This window comes from Centropristis striata, chromosome 5 (genome assembly GCF_030273125.1).
Source record: "Centropristis striata isolate RG_2023a ecotype Rhode Island chromosome 5, C.striata_1.0, whole genome shotgun sequence".
In the NCBI taxonomy this organism is placed as follows: domain Eukaryota; kingdom Metazoa; phylum Chordata; class Actinopteri; order Perciformes; family Serranidae; genus Centropristis; species Centropristis striata.
In genome coordinates this window covers 25,520,647-25,538,083 of record NC_081521.1, presented here as the reverse complement: position 1 = coordinate 25,538,083, position 17,437 = coordinate 25,520,647, and the positions used below count along the sequence as shown (strand labels likewise).

General features: G+C 39.3%; 1 protein-coding gene across 1 annotated transcript in view; it reads left to right on the top strand.

The window, feature by feature from the left end:
- LOC131971529 (uncharacterized) overlaps positions 1 to 16,702 on the top strand; it is a 51,481-nt gene extending 34,779 nt beyond the window's left edge. Inside the window, exons 11-30 of the mRNA XM_059333036.1 lie at positions 1,375 to 1,491; positions 1,607 to 1,705; positions 2,215 to 2,366; positions 2,866 to 3,004; positions 4,063 to 4,185; positions 4,274 to 4,471; positions 4,626 to 5,296; positions 6,139 to 6,585; positions 7,851 to 8,100; positions 8,789 to 8,878; positions 9,141 to 9,241; positions 9,282 to 9,302; positions 9,359 to 9,467; positions 10,042 to 10,212; positions 10,309 to 10,486; positions 10,598 to 10,721; positions 11,220 to 11,479; positions 11,685 to 11,917; positions 12,238 to 12,296; positions 12,761 to 16,702. Of these exons, the coding sequence (XP_059189019.1) occupies positions 1,375 to 1,491; positions 1,607 to 1,705; positions 2,215 to 2,366; positions 2,866 to 3,004; positions 4,063 to 4,185; positions 4,274 to 4,471; positions 4,626 to 5,296; positions 6,139 to 6,585; positions 7,851 to 8,100; positions 8,789 to 8,878; positions 9,141 to 9,241; positions 9,282 to 9,302; positions 9,359 to 9,467; positions 10,042 to 10,212; positions 10,309 to 10,486; positions 10,598 to 10,721; positions 11,220 to 11,479; positions 11,685 to 11,917; positions 12,238 to 12,276 (3,522 nt within the window). The 3' untranslated portion in view covers positions 12,277 to 12,296; positions 12,761 to 16,702. The remainder of the gene's footprint in view (positions 1 to 1,374; positions 1,492 to 1,606; positions 1,706 to 2,214; positions 2,367 to 2,865; positions 3,005 to 4,062; positions 4,186 to 4,273; positions 4,472 to 4,625; positions 5,297 to 6,138; positions 6,586 to 7,850; positions 8,101 to 8,788; positions 8,879 to 9,140; positions 9,242 to 9,281; positions 9,303 to 9,358; positions 9,468 to 10,041; positions 10,213 to 10,308; positions 10,487 to 10,597; positions 10,722 to 11,219; positions 11,480 to 11,684; positions 11,918 to 12,237; positions 12,297 to 12,760) is intronic.
- Positions 16,703 to 17,437: the final 735 nt, after the last annotated feature.

The window sequence follows — 17,437 nt, the reverse complement described above, 5'->3', positions numbered from 1 at the left end:
TGGAGAAACACCTCAGTTTGTTTTCCTATGATTAATCTGATTTGGCTTTAAGCTTCATTGATCTCATTGATCACGGTGTGCTTTTAGCCATGCTAGCTGCTTGGCTATTGGGGTGGAGATGACAGTTGGTCAGTCTGTTGGTATGTTAGTTTAGCACTTTGGTCCAGACTAAAAAAAACTTGATAACACATGGATTAGCATGAAATCCAGTGAAAAACCTCAGCATCACCTGACCATCATATTTAGGAGGGCTTCAATTACATTTACTATATTTTTGCATTTAGTGGCTTGTCCCAGTTAATAATGTACAGCAACGTTGATGTACAAAATGTTGCATAATGTACAAGCTGACCAACTTGAACATTATTTCTAGATTTTCAAAGTAGAGCTGCACCGAGTTGTTGTCTAATCAATATATCAATAGACAGAAAAAGAAAAGAAAAAAAAAAAATATATATATAATTTTGATAATTACGACAAGTATAAAAAGAAACAAAAATACAGATCCGGGGGAGGGGGGTGATATTTCGAGACAAAAGTTGCAAATTTATGAGATTAAAAGTGGCAAATCTACGAAAAAAAGGAATCCATGGGCCATAGGCCCTTTAGTGTTGTACTGCCAGCAATTTCCTTGCATCTGTCCATTGCATTGTAGTCGCTGATGCAGAAAAGCTCTAACCTCATCCAAATTAGTACAGTGTTTTCTTCTGAATAGGCCCAATTCACGGCAATGACTCTTCAAAGTCCAGAAACTTATGATAATGTGGTGATTCTGGGCTTAAACCATGAGTATTTCCTTATTGCTAAATCCGATTGCAACGTTTGATTAAGTCACTCTCACTGCAGACACAGCAGCTTCTGTGGCGATGTAGTTCCTTGAAAAACAAAACACTCGCCTATTTTTTCGACTTTTTTTTCTCATAAATCTGCTACTTTTTCACATTACCCCCCTCCCCCAGGTCCATATTTAATTTTTTTCCCTTACTTGGCCCTAGTACGCTGTTGTGGATAATCAATTAATTGTAAAAGTAATTTTTCATGCAAAAGTTTCTGAAAAATTCAGCCTCTCAAATATGGAGATTTCCTGCTATTCTCTGTTCTATATCAGATAAAATGAATATCTTTGTTTTTTGTAATGACAAAACAAGACATTTAAAGCTATTACCTTGGATAATGATAACTGTGACATTTTTTCACTATTTTCAGCCACATATTTAAGAAAGGAAAATAATACATTTTAGAGTTAATAAACAACGTGTTCAGTAAAAGACACACGTGTGTTTTTTAGTGAATAGTGATATAAGAATCTCGCTGTTGTTCATTATGTCATGGAAATATGTTGATGCTACTTTGACACTTGTTGCGTTAAAACAGACTGAAGTGGTGACATCGATGAAAGCCTTGTTCAAGCTGGTGGAGGTGAGTCAGCTGAGCTCCTGGCTGGATGGCACCCTGTCTCACAGCCACTGTGACTGGACAGAGCTGCACCAGGTGAGACAGCCACATCATTACATTACCTGCCTTCTCTATGTCTTTTAGTCAAGTAGTGCATTAGTTGTCTCTTTACTGCTCATGATTTACTTGTTACTCATCTTTTTTTCTCTAGAAACTGTTCCCATTTGTGTCTGATCTTCACGAGGCATCCAGCTTTCTTCTGAGAGCCATCAGTAAGCTTGAGGAGCCCCAGAGGACAGACACTGTGCAGGTACCTTAATGCTGCCATATGACTGAAAGCAGGGTTTACTCTGACCTCACTGATCATACAGTAAATACAGTGTGTGTTTTGGAAATTAGAATATCATAGAAAAATCCATTTCCAGTAGTTCAAGTCAAATAGCCCCAACCAAGTATTGATTAAGATCGATGGACATACTTTTCAGAGGCAAAGATTTCTATATTTAACATACTTTTTAAAATTAGTCTTTTGCATATTCAATTTTTTTTGAGACACTGAATTTTAGGTCTTCATTAAATATAATAATCATTATAATTAGAAGAAATTAAATCAATTAAAACATGAAATGTTTTATTCTGTGTGTAATGGATCTATATAATGTGTTATTTCCACTTTTTGAGTTGAATTACTGACATAAATAAACTTTTCTATTATATTCTAATTTATTGAGATGCACCTGTAGAAGTATTGGTGGAAAAGGTCAAGAACAAAACATATTATCGTATCATTTGCTTACCTTAAAACCTTTTGTCAAACAGACTGTGCAGCAGTGCATGGTGGACCAGAGGACTCTGATGAGGAATGTACTGGAGGACAGCCGATTAGTCAGCCTGCAAAGGGAGGGCGGGGCCATCCTGGCGAGGCTGAGGAAGGAGAGTGACCTCAAATACCCGCACTGTGAGGACCTCAGGTAAACTCACCTGATAAATTAATATGTACACACCAGCCCAAGTGTTGGCTATATGGTCTTTTTTGGGTAAACTTGCTTACATAACCTTTGATACCATGTGATTGAATATTCTAGCTGCAAGAAATCAACCTGAAACATATTCCTGCCAAACGCCACACCAAAAATAACTGTCCAAAATATTTAAATGTGCAGCTGTAGCGCACCTTTTTAGGTTAACAGAAATAAATAGTCTGTTCAGATAGCCAGTTCTCCTCATGAGGATGTCACACCATCTATTTGTACTATTTTGAGATGAAAATGTAGCCATAACACCCTAAAAAGAAAATGTGAATGGGAGTTAAATATTTCTCCTCTATTTCTGTGTCATAAGCCAGTTTTTTCCCCAGTTAGTGTATAATCCCATGCTCCCGAATCCCATTCTTCCAGAGCACCAGTTATGCATTTTATATGTCATGTATTTTTCTTAAGCCTATGATCTTTTTTTCTGTCCTATACACAGTGATGCAGTAGACTCTGTGAGCAGTCTGTACAACCATGTAGAGGAGCAGGCTCACGTCCTGGTGCAGAGATCCAACATGTCACTGGAACACCTGGAATATCTGCTGCAGCTCAGAGAGGTGGAGGGACACTTCATGCAGGTGCTAGTCCTGTCTACTCACGTTTAGTTGAATGCAACTTATTTTCAAAATATATTAGGTTTGGTAAGGGCCTGAATTGGACTAAACAAGATGCCAGTACCTAAATTCAGCAGTTGCAAGACACTATCATCACATGTGCCTTTGATATATTTTTATTTATAGGTACATCATGTAGGGTGGTAGAAAATGTGGTTATGAAAACAAGGATCAATACATTCAGGCTAAAGGGGAGCTGAATGTCTTAATTTTAGGTGGAAATGCTTTGTTTCTTCAAATAAATGATATAAAATGATTTTTTTTATTTTATTTTTTATTTAACCTTTATTTAACCAGGGAATATCCCATTGAGATTAAGAACCTCTTTTTCAAGGGAGCCCTGGCCAAGAGGCAGCAAACACAGAATACAGTTACATATTTACATAACATACAGACCTTAAACACATCATGAGAAACAAGTGCATGTTGTGGAATTGGCCTCAATAACTTTACTTTACTTATTAGACTAGGACTTTAAAAAGAAACAGTGGTGGAAAAAGTATTTGGATCCTTTTATTTAAGTAAAAGCACTAATAACACACTGTGAGATTACTCCACTACAAGTAAAAATCCTGCATTCAAAACTCTCTGGCCCTACTCAGATCAGATTGTTTATATATATATATACAGTATATATGTGCAATAAAATATGGATACAATAATATTATAGTAAATGAAGTATTTTTGATGCAAGGTAGGGCTCATGTTACCTACTTAACATACTTTTTATAAACTTGCATAATCATTTTGATTAATGTATTTTTTCATCTTAAATCTCAACCTGAGAAGTAATTAAAGCTGTCAGCTAAATGGTGTAAAAAGTACAATATTTGACTCAAAATGTAGTGGAGTAGATGTATAAAGTTATGTTGTATGTGTAAATACTCAAGTAAAGTACATGTACTTTAGTACAGTACTTAGAGTAAATGTACTTAGTTACATTCCACCACTGAAAAGAAGCTACACATGTACATGCTCATACAACTAAACATAATATGGTTGTGACTCGTCTGTCCCTGCAGATGCAACAGTGGTTTAATGTAGAGGGAGAGCGCCACCTGCTGGAGGCTGAATCAGTAGAGGACTCTGGAGACCAAATGGAGCAGATCCTCAACAGCTTCACTGGTTTCCTTATTGAAGCTAATGTGAGTCTACGTTTTCTTGCAGCTGTCATGTTTTTGTTTGTCTCTGTACGTCCCCTTTCTGAATCTCTCTCCCCCTCTCCTCCTGCAGGACCGAAGGCAACATGCCATGACGTTAGTGACGGAGGCAGAGCGGATCCAGCAGGCAGGACTCTCCTACTCAGAGACGGAGGCCTTCGAGAATCTAGTTTGCACCTTCAGGTCTGGCCTGGAGGACTTTCTGTGCAGGGCAGAGGCATGTGGCAGGGAGCTGCAGATCATGGTCAACGTGTGTGATTTTTGTGAGCAGGTTGGTGTGAGATATACTCAGTATTCAAATATTCAAGATCAGTATGCAGCTAGTGCTTTTACAGCATTTCTTCAGAAGAATAGTGTATTTTAAAAAAATGAGAACATGCACTTTTTTTGTATGGTAAAAGAAGATCTCTATAATCTCCTAACAGGCTACAGCTCTGGCCAGTGAATGCATTGAGTATCTGGACCAGAGTCAGTCCAGAATCCATACAATACAAGACCACAACCAGACTACAGCATCCGTCAATAAAACAAACACTCAGTCAATACAGCTGAAACAAGACTCTGATATCCACGCAGCACATGCCTCAGCCCAAAACATCGCCAATGACACCTCCATCCTGAAGACCTTCGAAGACCGGTTCCTCCAGTTCAGCCCGGAGAGATTCCAGGAGATAAAAGCCCAGGCCAGTGCCCTGCGGAGCTCCAGGGGGATGCAGGTGTGGAACGTAGCCTGGCTGAGATGCCAGGAGGCCAGGCAGCAGCTTCAGGAAAGGATGCAGGACGTGGAGGAGGATTTCCACCAACCACCAGATTCTAGCAGCTGGTGTGAACGTCATTATGTTGATGTGGTGAGCACTAATGTTAACACACCGTCCCCCGGTGGTCAGAGTCTAGTGGTGCAATCAACGCCTGGGCCTCGCCACCCGCAGTGGGAGGGCATTGTGTCGGGAGTGGTGGATTTAGGAAAGAGAAGGCCGATCCTGGGTGACAATAACACAAACTCAACAACTGTCGACGGCTGTAACAGGAAACCTGAGGATCAAAGTGATGCTGCAACCAACCAGGAGTCAAAGGTCCCTCCACAGTCACCTCACAGGTGATTTATAAAAGAGCCCAAGTTACTTTTTGCGAGTGATTTTGATTACCAATATGGCGACCGATATCAATGAAAATCAACCATTTCTATACAGTCATGGGAAAAAAAATTAGATCATTTTTTTCCCTTCAGTTTCTTGTTCATTTTAATGCCTGGTACAACTAAAGGTACATTTGTTTGGACAAATAATGATAACAATAGAAATAGCTCATAAGAGTCTGATTAAAAAGCTGATATCTAGCCATTTTCCATGGTTTTCTTGATAATAACCAAAATCATTATCAAGAAAACCATAATATAGAAAACAAGGGTGGTCTAATAATTTTTTTCCATGACTGTAAGTTGGGCAAGAATTTTGCAGCAATATGACTCAGAAGACTATTAAAGAATATTTAATATTTTTGTATATTATTTAAACATTGTAACAACATACAGTGTATTTCATTGTAAACACATCCTATAAATAAACTGAGAAACAATGAGAAATAGAAATAAATAAAATAAGATACACAGGAATAAATACAATAAATAGCTAAATAAGCATCTGACCAACAAATTAATTTGGTGTTATTTATTCGTCCATTCATCTCAGCTAGGATTAAGTAGTAAGATTTTCTGGTTCATTGTGATTTCAAAACAGTCTTTAAATAATACATGAACCTTTGAGGAGGATGCTGCTGACATGTTGCTTTTTCTGTGATTGTTTTGTTTAAAAATTACTTGTAACCCACTTTGTCATTCATTTTTATTCTGAACTGCTAGCCAGTCCCAGTTCAGGTCTTTACTGAACATCAGTGATGTTTACAAAGTATTTTCAGTATTGATGCCTTTGTATGATTCAGTAATAGGTCAGCAAGGAGAACAGAAAGAGAGGCGAGGAGGAGACAGACGAGCAGAGCGAGGAGCGAGAGAGACGCCGCTGCTCTGTCTCAGTCCCACACTGTCGGCTGCCAGTGGTTCCCCTGGGGGCGGGGTCTCGGAGGAAGGTCGGTGAGCCAGGACTCATGCACCACGGGGGCAGAGGCTGCGGCCGGGTCATCCACTCCTCCAGAGCAGCGAGTCCGATCCCCGTCATCCTGCTCGCACCACGGTCAGCCGTCCTGTCGGATCCTCCAGGAAGCTCAGAAGTTCCAGATCTCACGCCACGGGAGCTTCTGCTCAGACGACTCCTGTATGAGCGACCGGGGGGCTGCAGGGGGTAACGGGGCTTTATGCTGCAAACACTCCAGCCTGCCCATCGGAAGATATGAGGGGGCGTTTTGTCCACAGGAGAGTGCCAGCAATGCCCTGTAAGTTTACTACATGTGGGTGAAGTGTGCTTTCATTACTAATCAAAAAAAAAATCTGAATTATCAGACATTTGCTTTGCAAGATAATATTCTGTGGGTGAGTGAAGGTAGTTAACTTTACTAATCTTGTGAGTCTTAATAGGATTTGATGCGCTCTTTTCTGTCTCTAAGCTTCCAATGAAGTACTACAGGTACTGTTTCTTCTGATTCTTTTCACTTTATATTTTCTACCTGTCAACATGATACATTTCCGTGCAGGCCTACCAGACACTGAACCTGTCTTTACAGTGAATGCCATTAATTACATCTATGCATCTCGTTGCAGAGTTAATGGGCTCAATCCCAATCACATTTTTGCTCCTGAAAACAGTTTGATTGGATGGATGGATGGATGGATGGATGGATGGATGGATGGATGGATGGATGATAGATAGATAGATAGATAGATAGATAGATAGATAGATAGATAGATAGATAGATAGATAGATAGATAGATAGATAGATTTTTCCTTTTCAATACAACAAAGATTTGTGCAAAAAGTCATTTTAACTTAAAATATTGAGTCAAATAGCAAGATTTATTTGAGTTAACTCCATTGTCTTTGTTGTCTTTACATAAAATTCTTTCACAGCATGGACACTCAAATATTTAGGTTGAAACAACAAGTTGGGTTTTACAGTGCACATTTGTGACATAATCTTAATATAGCTTTCCAGCCTACTTATATAGAAAGCAGTAAGCCTATGTCAGCAGTGGAGCTGCTATGCAAGATGGAAAATATGTTTCCCTTGTCTGTGTTTTGGGGGTCATTATCATAATAATAATAACAATCCATCCAGTTATCTCATAATCCATCGATACGTGTCATGTTTCTTTTCTTTCACAGTGCATGTATAGAGAGTAAAATGAAAGCATGTCACTGTCATCTGCCCCATCCCTGTCTCCCATACCTACACAACAAAATTGCATTCTACAGGCTCAACAAAGGGCCTATGCAAATTTGACTAATAAATAATCAATTTACAGTGGAGAGAGACATACCGTACAAAGCATTTGTAACCAACCACACAGCACTATCAACCTTAGACTTAAAGACACTTGGAACAACTTTCCTAATATAATCTGCTTTATACAGATGCAGAAATAAACATAAATTTGACATTCAGTCAACAAGGAGAAAAAAAAAATTGGTTATTTCAAACTCAGAGTCAGTACTCTGGTGTACTCACGTGTTTGAAGTTATTTTTTCTGTCTGTGCCAACAGGAGGCTGCAGCGTGTGCTGGAGGAGCTGGTGTTCACAGAGAGGGAGTATGTTCGCTCACTGGGCTACATCCTGACCCATTACCTCCCCCTGCTGGACAGGCCAGACATCCCTCAGGACCTCAGGGGCAAGCGTGGTGTCATCTTCGGTAACCTGGAGAAGCTTTACGACTTCCACAGCCACTACTTCCTGCCAGAGCTGGAGGCCTGCCAGAGGGAGCCCGCCATGGTGGCCCGCTGCTTTATCAGACATGTGAGTGGTAACTGTACAACTGTAATGAATATAAATGTATATATAGTATATAATTTCAGTAAAAATGTTTGAAATTCTTATTGATATATTAAAGAAGGAACATTTGGAAAAAATGTATTAATATTAAAGTTATTTTATGGGGGGACACAGGGTAAAACTTTTATCTTATAAATATCACCATGAAACTAAATATTATTTACATTAAGACAATTATTTTCTTTCTATTACATGTTATGAGAAATGTTGTGTTATAATATGCAAAACAGGAGTTATCTAATCTTAATTTTTGGTGATTTTTGCAGAAGTGTAGGAGAATAACCAGCTAAATATGTATTTTTTTATGTTTTCTTTGCACCAGTCTGAAAAAAGTTATGTTATGGAAGCAAAAAAAGCATGAAAAAATAAGATTTTACTTGCAAAACTTTAATCTGCTGGCGCAATAGAATAAGCCCAGCCTACTTCTCTAAGCTTTCTTTTGTTTTGTTTATTTGACTATTCATAAAGAAAAATGTTCATACACAATTAATAAGAGGATCACACAAAAAGTAATTGGACTTATTCCCATTGTTGTCCTTGTTATGGTCGAAATGAGTAATATTGTTATTGATATATGGCTACTTAAGAGTAAACGTTGGCTGATTAAAAACATACATTTGATAATGTGGTGTAACTTGGGCTCTTTCCACAGAGTGAGAGTTTCGGCCTTTATGCTCTGTACAGCAAGAACAAACCTCTGTCTGACGCCCTGATCCTGCACCGCCGCCACGACATCTTCAAGGTCAGTTCATGTGTCCTTTCTTTTTCTTACCTGAAACATACAAGCGAAAGAGTTTTCAATATAAAATCTTCTTAAGCAGATCTTTTAAATCCCTTTCCTTTTGTGGTTACACAATGTAAGCTCCATCTTACTCAGAATATGTTATTTTATGACATTGTATCTGAACACTATTTTCCAATTTAGTTTTCTCAAAGTTTTATTTTTGTGTTAGAGCCATGCTTTACCTGTCAGCTTTACAGTCCTATGTTGTCTCCCCTCGCAGAAGAAGCAGCAGGAGCTGGGGGACATGATGGACCTCTCATCATACCTGCTGAGGCCCATCCAGAGGATCAGCAAGTACAGCCTCCTGCTGCAGGACATGCTGTCTCTGGCTGGTTCATACAGGCCGAAAGACATGATCCAGGATACACTGCTCGCATCTAGTGTGTGCGCGCAAAGTGTGTGCGGACAGGGTTCATATGTGCCTGATCTGACCAGCAGTGAGAGGGAGCGGGAAAGGGCTGAGATCAAAGCTGCTTCAGACCTGGTTCGCTTTCAGATGCGACACGGCAATGATTTGCTCACCATGGATGCCATTCAGGACTGTGATGTAAGATATTTACATTTAAAAAATGTTAATTAGGGGCCGAGCACAGAGGGTGCGAGGACCCTATTGTAATTGGTCCATCTATTATTATTATTATTATTCCGGAAGAAGAATCAAGATCGTTATAACTTTTACATACCGGTACTTTGTCCGATCTGGTCCAAACTTCTCATGCTTCATCAGAGTCCAGAGTCCATTTGTCCTAGAGACTTGTATAAGGTGTCAGTGCACTCGGCATAGAGTCCCTGTTTAACTGATGATCGATTACCCCGCCCCTTTTGATTAGCCACTCCCCCTTTTACTAATTTATGAACCGTTTGTCCTACAGACTTCTATGAGGTGTCGTTGTACTCAGCAGAGACTCCCTGTTTAACTGCTTATCGATTGCTCCGCCCCTTTGATTGACCACGCCACCTTTCATTACTCATCACCCGTTTGTTGTACACTCTTTTCAGCGGTGGCAGCCAACGATCTCCGGCTCCACTCTGCTCTGTCCCGTTCAGTGCTACTTGCAGCCCTAGTTATACTTGATGCACAGCAATTTAACTAACAGTTTTCTTTTGTTTTGCTCTCTCAGGTGAATTTGAAGGAGCAGGGCCAGCTGATTCGCCAGGACGAGTTCACGGTTTTCTTTAGAAAGAAGAAATGTGTCCGCCGCATCTTTCTCTTTGAAGATCTCATCCTCTTTAGCAAGACCAAAAAGACAGATATTGGCAATGATGTTTATGTCTACAAGCAGTCATTCAAGGTCTGTACACATCCTTAATACTCAGCTGTGATGATACGTGGTATATTCTATAAATCAGGGTCATTCCTGAGTGTCTCTTTGTATTTTCTCTCCCAGACGAGCGACCTCGGGATGACCCACAACTCAAGTGTGAGCGGCTTGTGTTTTGAGATCTGGTTCCGCAGGAGAAAAAGTGAGGACACCTACACCCTGAAGGCCTCCAGCATGGAGGTGAAGAAAGCCTGGACCACCGACCTGGAGAAGATTCTGTGGGATCAGGCCACACACAGTAGAGGTAGGAACAACAACACAACAACATATTTCCTTTGTTAAAGGATTTGCCTAAAAGTATAGTTTAAAAAGTGCTTTAAAAAACATATATTGTTCATATACTATAATGTTCCAGAGCTGCGTATGCAGGAGAGGGTGTTCATGGGAATGGGCCGCAAACCTTTTATGGACATTCAACCTAGTGATGCTGCCATCTGCGACCGAGCCGTCAGCTGCAGCCTGCCTGGGAGAAGTAAGGAGCTGCACACACAGAACTTATCTTTACTACTAGATGTTAATGTGAAAACATTTTACACTTACTGTTATATCAGAATCACTTTATTGAATTAAAAAAAAGTGTGTGTCTATAAAACTTAAATTCTGTACTTCAGTGTAATACTTGCAGGCCTAATGAATCCCCATCAGCCTCACCATAATGAACTTGGTAAACATGAATTACAGTAACAATAACAGTATACCTCCTAAGCTTTAGCATGGTAACATTGTGAGCATGTTAGCATTGCTTAAAGCACTGCTGTGTACAGCCTCACAGAGTGGCGAGCATGGCTGGAGACCGGAGTCTTCTCTCCATTTTGTTACATTCAACTAAACAAAGCTAGTATGTAGATGTCAAAATAAAAACTAAATCTTGTCTAATAACTGCTTGTGCCCTCATTGCTCACTGACCCGGCCTATTAATTCTCATTGATGACATCTATCTATGTGTCGTCAGTCCCTGTGGCCTGTTGTTCACACAGGGGCTTAGAGTATCCACGGCCGCACTCCATTGGCTCTGGCAGCACCGCCTCCACCACCCTCAGCCAATCATCTTCCTCCTCTGGCCGCGGCTCGCTTCCCCCTGCTTGTTACCCTGGGAACCAGTCGCAGGGAGCGGAGACCAGTCCTGCAGTCAGCTCCTCCCCTGAGGCTGCGGCTGAAAATGAGCTCAACAATCTCCATCTTCATCACCATCATCTTCATCGTAACTGTGAACAATGGAAAAGTCATCATCCATTAAGTGAGTTGGGTTTTTTGACAGAAAACAGTTTGATTTCTTGGCTCACTTAGACTCCAAAGGTATTTTTAAAGTCACTGTTGATTTGAAAAGCATGGAAGAATATGCCAGGCATCACCACCAATGTGATATTTTTTTATTTCTGTCTTGTATTTTCTCAGAGTTTAAAGTCATCCACCAACGTCTGTTTTCACTGTTTTTGATTTAGCGGACAGCACTGAATCATCTGCAGAGCACCTCAACCTCTTCAGCAGCTCAGAACGCAGCTGCCTGTCTGCCATTGGTGGAGAGATTGTGGACGACTCCTCCTCAGTTATATCGCAGAGTTCAAAGCTCCGCCCACCACTTTGTCGGACCCCCAGCCTGAGGAAAGACGGCTCACCAGCGGTTGCAAGAAAGAAACCAGGTGCTACCAAACCTCAACATCTTGTTCATGCACAGGTAAAGATGAAGGTGTAACAATATGGTATATGGTATATGATGTCATATCATATCATAGATCATATATATGGTATATGGTATATGGTCTGAATCACATGCCGTGTCTCTAATGAAAAATATGTGTTAGTGTCATGTTGAAAGCCTAAATACTAAATTGTGTTACAGACACTTAGTAATAGCACACTGATGGTTTTTCACAACAGTTTCCAAAACAGATGAATGAATATTATTAACCAATAACTCTATAACTAATGCTATGAGGTTGGTTTTGGACCACTTTATTGAAGTATTGTATAATATTTGAATATCTTGCATTGCAGAATGATGACATTATAATCGGAAAATCAACAGAAGTTTAACACAGGATTCAGTGCAGCAGGTATGGATGTAATGGTCTTAAATTAAATATTTATATATTTATTATTATTTATTTATTTTTATTTCATTTTTATATTTATTTTTTATTTATTTTTTAAAGATTATTGTCCTTAGAAAGTTAAACATAATTAAACTAGACAAACTTTAACACTAACACCAATTTTAATTTAACTGAGTTGCATTTAAATTTTCTATTTTTTCATTTTCCCCCTATTATTTCTATTTTTCTATTCATTTTTTTTTATTGTAACAATTGTTTAGATTTTTGTTTTTATTTATTTGATTTATTATATTTGTATTCCATTTTACATTCTTCTTTTTCTTCTTCTTCTTCTTCTTCTTCTTCTTCTTCTTCTTCTTCTTCTTCTTCTTCTTCTTCTTCTTATTATTATTATTATTATTATTATTATTATTATTATTATCAATGGCCTTTGTAGTAACAACAGTTTGTGCATATTGTTGCAGATCATCAGTCCCCTGAAGCTGTTCAGTCCTTGGAGACCCTCGGCAGACTTGCAGACAGACACTTTATCTGAGTGAACAAAGGTTTCTGATATGGCTACACAGTCACAAGTCAACTTTGTCTGGTCACAAGGTTTTGTTTTTAATGGTTTATTGAAGCAATTGAGGTTTGGTGTGTTGGTGTCATGTCAGTCATTCAAATGTGGTTGGCTGACGAAGAAAGACGAAGAGGCTGCTGAATTGGTGATGTGGTCGACAACAGATCATCATGTGAGACAATCGAGAATCAGTTTAAAGAAGGTTGTATTTATTGTTTTGATGGAAATCAACAGCTTGTGTGGAACAAACACACACAGGACTGACATCACCAAGTGTACCGCTCTGTATTTCATGCTCCTGTTCATTTGTTAGCAAGCAGACCTTTTGCTTAAGAAACAATTGTATATCAAAGGAGTCCAAGATACAGCTCAGGTCCAAAGCTATCCGCTGGCCGTATGCCCAGAAACTAGCTGAAGATCCAAACTTCAAGTTGATTACCATAAATGGAGATTTAGGATACATGTGCTGATGCAGAGAATTACATTTATTAGATGATGTATTTATTCATAAAAAACAATTAATATATAAGTATTTGTTTCCTCCTACACATCGTTTGGGCCATTTTTATACTACTGCTATCTGTCTAAGGATTTGTTTCTCCTTGATCTTCTTCTGACAGCAGTCCTGTATTTATTAATTTATCGGGAGGGACAGACCACTTTTTTATGTGTTTTCCACTTCTGGATTTGAATTTGTAACTCATGCATTAACAACAAGTCATCCAACACATCAAACCACAAAAGTTGTTTTTTTCCTACCCTCTAATATTTCCAACATCTGTTTTTTAAATTAGCGTTTGCACCTGGTGGCTCAAGATCAACACTTCCTCATACATAAACATAATAGTCACGGCTTTAAACACATGATTAATCTTGTGAAACTGTCATAGTTTGGTAAGGTTGACGTGAAATATTTGACGTGGAACTTTATCTACTTAACTTTCAAGTTTACCTACAGAAGTTAAGGGCGCTTTCACAACCCATTAAACAAAGTGTAGTCCGTTTTAATCTAACTCTCGTTTGGTTGCTTTTGAATGCTCCAGTCGTACTCTGGTGTGGACTAAAACAACTGGGCCCAGACGACTTGCAGAGAGGTTCTTTGCCAAATGGACCCTAGTGCGGTTCGATTGCAATATACAGCTGTCTGATCGCAGCACATCATTTGTGGAAATAATGGATCAGCACATTGGTGACGACCCGGAGCCTCATCAGAAGGTCGTTCAGAGCGTTTCTCTCCAAATTAGTTTGGCCCGAACACCAAAGCAAGATTATGGCCAGTATAATCAAACATACTCTGTGTGCGATCGCTTCCACGTGGCTTTGTATATATACGTGTTTACATGCTCCACCGCCAACATTTCGACCAATAAGAAATAATAGTGTGAGTAGATTTCCAGCCCTCCACCTTTGTACACGCCCCTATTGAAATTTTATTTATTTATTTGGTCCGCTTGCATTTCTGCACTGTGAAAGCAAACTAGACTAAGTGCAAAATGTACCATATGTATCAATTTCACTCTGACTTGGACTAACCAAACGGACTTGGGTTGTGAAAGTGACCTAATATATATCACTGCTGACTATTGGTTTCACAGGGGACATGTTGTTTGACATTTGTTTGACCCGTCCTTCCACCCCGACCCCCTGCCTGTGCAGACTTTGTCACTCTTTATACTACATCACCTGACTCTCCCTTTTTGCTGACGTCATAACAACTAAGGTCACTAGAGGTCGCTGCCACAATAAACATAAAAATGCACCGTTAAAAGCTGGATAGTGGGGCGGCATAGCTCAATATATCATACCAATTGTTCATTTTGTGATAAAAGCACCGAATTTGGCACGCGTGTTGATAAATATATTGGGAACAAACGTGGATATTGGGCCAACACAAACTCAGACCCTGTTTGCCGTGGCAGCCATTTCTTCAAAATGGCTACAAGCAGTTGGTTAAACTTTCCTTTCCCATTGGACACACGTGCAATAATGGTCATAATCTAGATCCTTTAACCTTGAGAGCCAAATAACATACTCACTCACACTTTTACAGTCTTTTACAAAGTAATCGGTCATCTCATTATATTATAATATTATATTGTGCTGTGAATCAGTAAAAACTGTTATATTTTTGTGCATTTTTTGTCAGATAGTGGATGCTAGAGCAAATTTGATACAGATGATTTTTAAAAGTAATTACTCACTTATATGTTATTATGTATGCACCCTAATTTGCATGTTTACAGACACCCCCATTAAATTTTTGAACTTTTCTGGGAGGGGGGCTGTAGACCTCAGAGCCTCTAGGGGGGTCAAATTCTTTGGACATTTAAATGTGAAATGCATTTCTCTTGTGCACTTTGAGAGCAAAATTAAGAGGAATGATCATCAATTATCTAATAAATAAATGTAATCAATCTAATACCAAGAATGTATAAAAATGATCAAAACCCCTCCAGAATATTACACCAATACACAGACATATGAGAACAACATAGAAAAATCCATGCTGTGATTTGGCTTCAAAAACCTCAGTCATTTTGGAGATTTCTGTATTTTCAATGATTGGATAGCAAGCACTTCTGTTCTTAGTAGTGCTGAGAAACCATTAGCCCCACGGCAACCAGGGTCTGATTATAGACAAACACAACATGCTTAACCTAATACCAAGCAAACAATTATCATATTTCATGTCTGGTTTTAATACATCCATGTAACATTCATAATGCTGGTAGAAAAAGGATGTGAACCATGCCTTGCAAAAAAGAGATCTCCGAGGATCTGCGATCAAGAATTGTTGATTTGCGTCAGACTGTAACGGGTTACAAAGTAACTTTAGGTATTCACCAGTCCACCGTTAGACAAATTGTCCACAAATAGAGATGATTTAGTCCTGTGGCTACTCTCCCTAGAAGTGGGCGCCCAGCCAAGTTCACTCCAAAGGCCCAACGCAAAAAGCTCAGTGAGGTAAAAAAAGAACTCCAGAGTAACAAGTAAAGACTTGAAGGACTCATTGAAACTGGTTAACATCTCTGTTCATGAGTCTACCGCACACACAAGATTGATCAAGTGTAGTGTCCACAGCAGGACACTATGAAGGAAGCCGTTGATATCCAAAGAGCAACCTGACATGATACTTATTGTTTCATGAAATGTTTCATCAGAACAAAGAAAAAGAACATGCAGCACTACGTTGAACAGGATTGAGGAGGGAGTCTCTGATTTAACGGGACACCAAGGAGGAAATCACTGATTTCCAAAGAAACATCTCTGCATACCTGAAGTTTGCCAAACAGCAAACTGATGTTCCATGACATTTCTAGGAAAATGTTTCATTAGTCCACAAAACAAAGGCTGAATTTTTCACGAAGAACACGTAGCACTGCGTATGGTGTAAAATGAGAACATCATCCCAACAGTGAAGTATGATGGAGCGAGCATCATGACTTGGGGCTCCTTTGCTGCCTTGGGGACTAGATAAAATGAAGCCCGCTACAGCCCTGTGAGCCTGCCAGCTGGCCGATGAGCCCAATGTATGCGGGCGGAACGTAGGAACGCCAAGGGGTTCCATTTATTACTGTAACATTCAGAAGCAATCTCACCATTTTGTTGCATTTTCTTTAATTTGTTGTTGTTTTCAAAAAACATATTTTCACTTGAACTTTTATGTAATTAATATTTGTGGTGTTGTAAACATGTGAACAGCAGCTTGGAGGCGGCCCAGGTTCTATCTACTTGTAACAGCTGGCCGCCCTTTGGTGGCCACGGTCATCAGAATGCGAATATGCGATGGCCCAATATCCAGTCTTTTTCTAAATATATTAAGCTATTCATGTACCAAATTTGGTGCTTTTATCACAAAATAAACAATAGGCTAGCTATGCCGCCCCACTAGGCGGCGTTTTTGGGGGAAGGCTTTAATACAGACAGAAAAGATGTTGAAAGACTGGGTTGTCTTTACATTGTCATAGTAACACAATGACTGCACACTGACAGTCACGACAAGCCTCCAGGCAAAAACCACTTACTGTTATTTCGGGTCCATTAATATTTCCATACTGATCAGTGATCCAGCTACACTCTCATGACCATTACAAAGAAGTATTTCTCACATTATTTTGTTTTCATAACAAGTTTTGGATGAATTGTGTCATTGTTTTGTAAGTTCTGTGATTTTTATTGACTTTGTGAAATGTACAGTATACAAATCACGACAGGATCTTGAAAAACTGAGGTCATAATGTCAGTTTATTTTATTTTAAAACCACTAACTTTATGGCAGATCCATGTTTTTTTTTTAGTGTGGTTAAAGTTTTCTTTCTTTATTTCCACTCTCTGAACTCCTGACTCCTGACCCCTGACACACAACTCCTATGATGCTTAATTTCCTGATTGCACATAAACAATGACGCAGACAGGTTTCATTGCCTTGTGTGCAGGTTTTAGTTCTTTTTTTTTTTGGGGGGGGGGGGGGGTTGGGAGTATTCTTAAGGACAAAATGTTTCTTTTTCTCAATTTGTACATTTTGTTACCGTATTTGATGTAATAGAATCCCACAGTCCCTTCTATTCAGCATATACGGAAT